Here is a 9,559-nt window from a genome sequence, read left to right as displayed (position 1 = left end):
CTGCCTCCCTCTCGCCCTCCCTCCCTGCCTCCCTCTCGCCCTCCCTCCCTGCCTCCCTCTCTCTCTCCCTCCCTACCTCCCTCTCGCCCTCCCTCCCTGCCTCCCTCTCTCTCTCCCTCCCTGCCTCCCTCTCGCCCTCCCTCCCTGCCTCCCTCTCGCCCTCCCTCCCTGCCTCCCTCTCTCTCTCCCTCCCTGCCTCCCTCTCGCCCTCCCTCCCTGCCTCTCTCTCTCTCTCTCCCTACCTGCCTCCCTCTCTCTCTCCCTCCCTGCCTCCCTCTCTCCCTCCCTGCCTCCCTCTCTCCCTCCCTCCCTGCCTCCCTCTCTCTCTCCGTCCCCTCCCTGCCTCCCTCTCTCTCTCCCTCTCGCCCTCCCTCCCTGCCTCCCTCTCTCCCTCCCTGCCTCCCTCTCTCCCTCCCTCCCTCCCTCTCTCTCTCTCTCCCTCCCTACCTCCCTCTCTCCCTACCTGCCTCCCTCTCTCTCTCCCTACCTGCCTCCCTCTCTCCCTACCTGCCTCCCTCTCTCTCTCCCTCCCTGCCTCCCTCTCTCTCTCCCTCCCTGCCTCCCTCTCGCCCTCCCTCCCTGCCTCCCTCTCTCCCTCCCTCCCTGCCTCTCTCTCTCTCTCCCTCCCTGCCTCTCTCTCTCCCTCCCTGCCTCTCTCTCTCCCTCCCTCCCTGCCTCTCTCTCTCTCTCCCTCCCTCCCTCTCTCTCTCCCTCCCTCCCTGCCTCCCTCTCGCCCTCCCTCCCTGCCTCTCTCTCTCTCTCCCTCCCTACCTCCCTCTCGCCCTCCCTCCCTGCCTCCCTCTCGCCCCCCCTCCCTGCCTCTCTCTCTCTCTCCCTCCCTACCTCTCTCTCGCCCTCCCTCCCTGCCTCCCTCTCGCCCTCCCTCCCTGCCTCCCTCTCGCCCTCCCTCCCTGCTTCTCTCTCTCCCTCCCTGCCTCCCTCTCTCTCTCTTGCCCTCCCTCCCTGCCTCCCTCTCACCCTCCCTCCCTGCTTCTCTCTCTCCCTCCCTGCCTCCCTCTCGCCCTCCCTCCCTGCCTCCCTCTCTCTCTCTCGCACTCTCGCACTCCCTCCCTGCCTCCTCCCTCCCTCCCTGCCTCCCTCTCTCTCTCCCTACCTGCCTGCCTGCCTCCCTCCCTCCCTCTCTCCCTGCCTGCCTGCCTCCCTCCCTCCCTCCCTCCCTCCCTCCCTCCCTCCCTCCCTCCCTCCCTGCCTCTCTCTCTCTCTCTCCCTCCCTCCCTGCCTGCCTGCCTGCCTCCCTCCCTCCCTCTCTCCCTGCCTGCCTGCCTCCCTCCCTTCCTGCCTCCCTCTCTCTCTCTCTTCTCACCTCTATAAATATAGTGATCTTAGACAGGTATGTCTTCCAGGTGCTCTTGGAGAATCCCTCGAAGCAGGCCGTGGCGCGGTTCGCCTGGTTGATCGTGGAAAAGAAGGTGACCGATATCCCTCCACCCACGATCGTGAGCCAGACCGCAGCACACACCAGGCCTGCGTTCCTCCGCGTGCGGACTGAGCGCGATCGGAAGGGGTAGACGATGGCCAGAAAGCGGTCCATACTGATGCAGGTGAGGAACAGCATGGAGCCATAGATATTGGTGATGAAGGCTGTTCCTGATACCTGGGGGATGGAGAAAGATTGGCTAGTTAATTGATTAATTAATTTACTAATTGATTAATTCATTCATTCATTGCCTGACACTTGGGGGGTGGAATAGACGTATTAGACAGAAACTCATATACAGTCAAACACCTGTGCAATGACAGAACAGTTCACACAGTGAAAAGGACTAGAAACTAGTAATTACCTTGCAGAGTTCGTCTCCAAAGGGCCAGTGTCGGTTGACGTTGTAGTAGACCTTGAAAGGCAGCGTGAACACAAACACAAGGTCTGACAACGCCAGGTTAGTCATGAACAGCGTTGTCTCGTTGCGTAGCTTCATCCGGAAGCAGAACACAAAGAGAGCAGCACAGTTGGTGCAGAGCCCCAGGACAAACACCACGCTGTAGACCACGCTGTACAGGTCATACTTAAAGCTGTCATCTATCCCACAGTCCTCCATGCCTGTCTCATTCAGCACCAGACCAGCCATGCTGAGGCCGGGGTGGAGGTCTCTGGGGAGATCAGTGGGGAGTCCACCAGGCAAGCCCCCTCCAGGCCATCATGATCACACACACACACTCCCAAAGATGTTGACACTATGTGTGTGTGTGTATATGGGCTGGTCGCTCCCCCTGCAGACAGGAATAAACAAGTCTGTTAGCATAATACTATAGATACCAGACCAACACAGCTGTGTCTTTCTGTCAGTCCTACTATAGATACTACAACTCAGACAGACAGACAGACAGACAGACAGACAGACAGACAGACAGACAGACAGACAGACAGACAGACAGACAGACAGACAGACAGACAGACAGACAGACAGACAGACAGACAGACAGACAGACAGACAGACAGACCATGCCATGTAGAATGTATCATGTCAAGCTGATAATCAGATAATCTTCCCCCATGCCTGTCTCTTTTCTCCATGATTCCAGTGTTATTATGGGGGTTAAAACTATAAACAGATTACTGTAAGGAGTTACAGGTCAGGAACCATCTGTCATTGATTTCACGACATGCTCCTAGTCCTAGTCCTATCTAACAATGCAGGGAAAGAGAGAGCTGCTGGCGCTATAACTTATGAGACTCATTTTAAATCAAGTTTTTATAAGCAATCACAACAGTTAAAAAAGTAAATAACAACAGTATTTTTGGTTCAGTGACTGATTATCTGGGTCGTCACTAGTTACCACAGCCACAAAGTCATGCATCCCTCCTATTTCTCTTCGTAAAATCAGATTAAAACTCACCTTAACCACATGCATACCCCTAACTCACCTTAACCACATGCATACCCCTAACTCACCTTAACCACATGCATACCCCTAACTCACCTTAACCACATGCATACCCCTAACTCACCTTAACCACATGCATACCCTAACTCACCTTAACCACATGCATACCCCTAACTCACCTTAACCACATGCATACCCCTAACTCACCTTAACCACATGCATACCCCTAACTCACCTTAACCACATGCATACCCCTAACTCACCTTAACCACATGCATACCCTAACTCACCTTAACCACATGCATACCCCTAACTCACCTTAACCACATGCATACCCTAACTCACCTTAACCACATGCATACCCTAACTCACCTTAACCACATGCATACCCCTAACTCACCTTAACCACATGCATACCCCTAACTCACCTTAACCACATGCATACCCCTAACTCACCTTAACTCACCTTAACCACATGCATACCCCTAACTCACCTTAACCACATGCATACCCCTAACTCACCTTAACCACATGCATACCCCTAACTCACCTTAACCACATGCATACCCCTAACTCACCTTAACCACATGCATACCCCTAACTCACCTTAACCACATGCATACCCCTAACTCACCTTAACCACATGCATACCCCTAACTCACCTTAACCACATGCATACCCCTAACTCACCTTAACCACATGCATACCCCTAACTCACCTTAACCACATGCATAACCCTAACTCACCTTAACCACATGCATAACCCTAACTCACCTTAACCACATGCATACCCCTAACTCACCTTAACCACATGCATACCCCTAACTCACCTTAACCACATGCATACCCCTAACTCACCTTAACCACATGCATACCCCTAACTCACCTTAACCACATGCATACCCCTAACTCACCTTAACCACATGCATACCCCTAACTCACCTTAACCACATGCATACCCCTAACTCACCTTAACCACATGCATAACCCTCACTCACCTTAACCACATGCATACCCCTAACTCACCTTAACCACATGCATACCCCTAACTCACCTTAACCACATGCATACCCCTAACTCACCTTAACCACATGCATACCCCTAACTCACCTTAACCACATGCATACCCCTAACACACCTTAACCACATGCATACCCCTAACTCACCTTAACCACATGCATACCCCTAACTCACCTTAACCACATGCATACCCCTAACTCACCTTAACCACATGCATTACCCCTAACTCACCTTAACCACATGCATACCCCTAACTCACCTTAACCACATGCATACCCCTAACTCACCTTAACCACATGCATACCCCTAACTCACCTTAACCACATGCATACCCCTAACTCACCTTAACCACATGCATACCCCTAACTCACCTTAACCACATGCATACCCCTAACTCACCTTAATCACATGCATACCCCTAACTCACCTTAACCACATGCATACCCCTAACTCACCTTAACCACATGCATACCCCTAACTCACCCTAACCACATGCATAACCCTAACTCACCTTAACCACATGCATACCCCTAACTCACCTTAACCACATGCATACCCCTAACTCACCTTAACCACATGCATACCCCTAACTCACCTTAACCACATGCATACCCCTAACTCACCTTAACCACATGCATACCCCTAACTCACCTTAATCACATGCATACCCCTAACTCACCTTAACCACATGCATACCCCTAACTCACCTTAACCACATGCATACCCCTAACTCACCTTAACCACATGCATACCCCTAACTCACCTTAACCACATGCATACCCCTAACTCACCTTAACCACATGCATACCCCTAACTCACCTTAACCACATGCATACCCCTAACTCACCTTAACCACATGCATACCCCTAACTCACCTTAACCACATGCATACCCCTAACTCACCTTAACCACATGCATACCCCTAACTCACCTTAATCACATGCATACCCCTAACTCACCTTAACCACATGCATACCCCTAACTCACCTTAACCACATGCATAACCCTAACTCACCTTACCACATGCATACCCCTAACTCACCGTAACCACATGCATTACCCCTAACTCACCTTAACCACATGCATTACCCCTAACTCACCTTAACCACATGCATACCCCTAACTCACCTTAACCACATGCATAACCCCTAACTCACCTTAACCACATGCATACCCCTAACTCACCTTAACCACATGCATACCCCTAACTCACCTTAACCACATGCATAACCCTAACTCACCCTAACTCACCTTAACCACATGCATACCCCTAACTCACCTTAACCACATGCATACCCCTAACTCACCTTAACCACATGCATACCCCTAACTCACCTTAACCACATGCATACCCCTAACTCACCTTAACCACATGCATTACCCCTAACTCACCTTAACCACATGCATACCCCTAACTCACCTTAACCACATGCATTACCCCTAACTCACCTTAACCACATGCATACCCCTAACTCACCTTAACCACATGCATACCCCTAACTCACCTTAACCACATGCATAACCCTAACTCACCTTAACCACATGCATACCCCTAACTCACCCTAACTCACCTTAACCACATGCATACCCCTAACTCACCTTAACCACATGCATACCCCTAACTCACCTTAACCACATGCATACCCCTAACTCACCTTAACCACATGCATAACCCTCACTCACCTTAACTCACCTTAACCACATGCATACCACTAACTCACCTTAACCACATGCATACCCTTAACTCACCTTAACCACATGCATACCCCTAACTCACCTTAACCACATGCATACCCCTAACTCACCTTAACCACATGCATACCCCTAACTCACCTTAACCACATGCATACCCCTAACTCACCTTAACCACATGCATAACCCCTAACTCACCTTAACCACATGCATAACCCTCACTCACCTTAACCACATGCATAACCCTCACTCACCTTAACCACATGCATAACCCTCACTCACCTTAACCACATGCATAACCCTCACTCACCTTAACCACATGCATAACCCTCACTCACCTTAACCACATGCATAACCCTCACTCACCTTAACCACATGCATACCCCTAACTCACCTTAACCACATGCATACCCCTAACTCACCTTAACCACATGCATACCCCTAACTCACCCTAACCACATGCATACCCCTAACTCACCTTAACCACATGCATACCCCTAACTCACCTTAACCACATGCATACCCCTAACTCACCTTAACCACATGCATACCCCTAACTCACCTTAACCACATGCATACCCCTAACTCACCTTAACCACATGCATACCCCTAACTCACCTTAACCACATGCATACCACTAACACACCTTAACCACATGCATACCCCTAACTCACCTTAACCACATGCATACCCCTAACTCACCTTAACTCACCTTAACCACATGCATACCCCTAACTCACCTTAACCACATGCATACCCCTAACTCACCTTAACTCACCTTAACCACATGCATACCCCTAACTCACCTTAACCACATGCATACCCCTAACTCACCTTAACCACATGCATTACCCCTAACTCACCTTAACCACATGCATACCACTAACACACCTTAACCACATGCATACCCCTAACTCACCTTAACCACATGCATACCCCTAACTCACCTTAACCACATGCATACCCTAACTCACCTTAACCACATGCATACCCCTAACTCACCTTAACCACATGCATACCCCTAACTCACCTTAACCACATGCATACCCCTAACTCACCTTAACCACATGCATACCCCTAACTCACCTTAACCACATGCATACCCCTAACTCACCTTAACCACATGCATACCCCTAACTCACCTTAACCACATGCATACCCCTAACTCACCTTAACCACATGCATACCCCTAACTCACCTTAACCACATGCATACCCCTAACTCACCTTAACCACATGCATAACCCTAACTCACCTTAACCACATGCATACCCCTAACTCACCTTAACCACATGCATAACCCCTAACTCACCTTAACCACATGCATACCCCTAACTCACCTTAACCACATGCATACCCCTAACTCACCTTAACCACATGCATACCCCTAACTCACCTTAACCACATGCATACCCCTAACTCACCTTAACCACATGCATAACCCAAACTCACCTTAACCACATGCATAACCCAAACTCACCTTAACCACATGCATAACCCAAACTCACCTTAACCACATGCATACCCCTAACTCACCTTAACCACATGCATACCCCTAACTCACCTTAACCACATGCATACCCCTAACTCACCTTAACCACATGCATACCCCTAACTCACCTTAACCACATGCATACCCCTAACTCACCTTAACCACATGCATACCCTAACTCACCTTAACCACATGCATACCCCTAACTCACCTTAACCACATGCATACCCCTAACTCACCTTAACCACATGCATACCCCTAACTCACCTTAACCACATGCATACCCCTAACTCACCTTAACCACATGCATACCACTAACACACCTTAACCACATGCATACCCCTAACTCACCTTAACCACATGCATACCCCTAACTCACCTTAACTCACCTTAACCACATGCATACCCCTAACTCACCTTAACCACATGCATACCCCTAACTCACCTTAACCACATGCATTACCCCTAACTCACCTTAACCACATGCATACCACTAACACACCTTAACCACATGCATACCCCTAACTCACCTTAACCACATGCATACCCCTAACTCACCTTAACCACATGCATACCCTAACTCACCTTAACCACATGCATACCCCTAACTCACCTTAACCACATGCATACCCCTAACTCACCTTAACCACATGCATACCCCTAACTCACCTTAACCACATGCATACCCCTAACTCACCTTAACCACATGCATACCCCTAACTCACCTTAACCACATGCATACCCCTAACTCACCTTAACCACATGCATACCCCTAACTCACCTTAACCACATGCATACCCCTAACTCACCTTAACCACATGCATACCCCTAACTCACCTTAACCACATGCATACCCCTAACTCACCTTAACCACATGCATACCCCTAACTCACCTTAACCACATGCATACCCCTAACTCACCTTAACCACATGCATACCCCTAACTCACCTTAACCACATGCATACCCCTAACTCACCTTAACCACATGCATACCCCTAACTCACCTTAACCACATGCATACCCCTAACTCACCTTAACCACATGCATAACCCAAACTCACCTTAACCACATGCATAACCCAAACTCACCTTAACCACATGCATACCCAAACTCACCTTAACCACATGCATACCCCTAACTCACCTTAACCACATGCATACCCCTAACTCACCTTAACCACAAGGCATACCCCTAACTCACCTTAACCACATGCATACCCCTAACTCACCTTAACCACATGCATACCCTCACTCACCTTAACCACATGCATACCCCTAACTCACCTTAACCACATGCATACCCCTAACTCACCTTAACCACATGCATACCCCTAACTCACCTTAACCACATGCATAACCCTCACTCACCTTAACTCACCTTAACCACATGCATACCCCTAACTCACCTTAACCACATGCATACCCCTAACTCACCTTAACCACATGCATACCCCTAACTCACCTTAACCACATGCATAACCCTAACTCACCTTAACCACATGCATACCCCTAACTCACCTTAACCACATGCATACCCCTAACTCACCTTAACCACATGCATACCCCTAACTCACCTTAACCACATGCATAACCCCTAACACACCTTAACCACATGCATTACCCCTAACTCACCTTAACCACATGCATAACCCTAACTCACCTTAACCACATGCATACCCCTAACTCACCTTAACCACATGCATACCCCTAACTCACCTTAACCACATGCATAACCCTCACTCACCTTAACCACATGCATACCCCTAACTCACCTTAACCACATGCATACCCCTAACTCACCTTAACCACATGCATAACCCTCACTCACCTTAACCACATGCATACCCCTAACTCACCTTAACCACATGCATACCCTCACTCACCTTAACTCACCCTAACCACATGCATAATCCTAACTCACCTTAACTCACCTTAACCACATGCATACCCCTAACTCACCTTAACCACATGCATACCCCTAACTCACCTTAACCACATGCATACCCCTAACTCACCTTAACCACATGCATACCCCTAACTCACCTTAACCACATGCATACCCCTAACTCACCTTAACCACATGCATACCCCTAACTCACCTTAACCACATGCATACCCCTAACTCACCTTAACCACATGCATACCCCTAACTCACCTTAACCACATGCATAACCCTAACTCACCTTAACCACATGCATACCCCTAACTCACCTTAACCACATGCATAACCCTAACTCACCTTAACCACATGCATACCCCTAACTCACCTTAACCACATGCATACCCCTAACTCACCTTAACCACATGCATACCCCTAACTCACCTTAACCACATGCATACCCCTAACTCACCTTAACCACATGCATACCCCTAACTCACCTTAACCACATGCATACCCCTAACTCACCTTAACCACATGCATACCCCTAACTCACCTTAACCACATGCATACCCCTAACTCACCTTAACCACATGCATACCCCTAACTCACCTTAACCACATGCATACCCCT

The 9,559-nt window shown here is 49.2% G+C and overlaps 1 protein-coding gene across 1 annotated transcript in view; it reads right to left on the bottom strand.

Moving 5' to 3' along the window:
• The window catches only part of lpar4 (lysophosphatidic acid receptor 4), a 3,814-nt gene extending 1,502 nt beyond the window's left edge, over positions 1–2,312 (bottom strand). Inside the window, exons 1-2 of the mRNA XM_038986450.1 lie at positions 1,803–2,312; positions 1,325–1,615 (exon numbers count right to left, since the gene is read on the bottom strand). Of these exons, the coding sequence (XP_038842378.1) occupies positions 1,325–1,615; positions 1,803–2,087 (576 nt within the window). The 5' untranslated portion in view covers positions 2,088–2,312. The remainder of the gene's footprint in view (positions 1–1,324; positions 1,616–1,802) is intronic.
• Positions 2,313–9,559: the final 7,247 nt, after the last annotated feature.

The sequence above is a fragment of the Salvelinus namaycush genome, unplaced genomic scaffold (genome assembly GCF_016432855.1).
Source record: "Salvelinus namaycush isolate Seneca unplaced genomic scaffold, SaNama_1.0 Scaffold481, whole genome shotgun sequence".
Classification (NCBI taxonomy): domain Eukaryota; kingdom Metazoa; phylum Chordata; class Actinopteri; order Salmoniformes; family Salmonidae; genus Salvelinus; species Salvelinus namaycush.
This window is presented reverse-complemented; position numbering and strand designations above follow the sequence as displayed.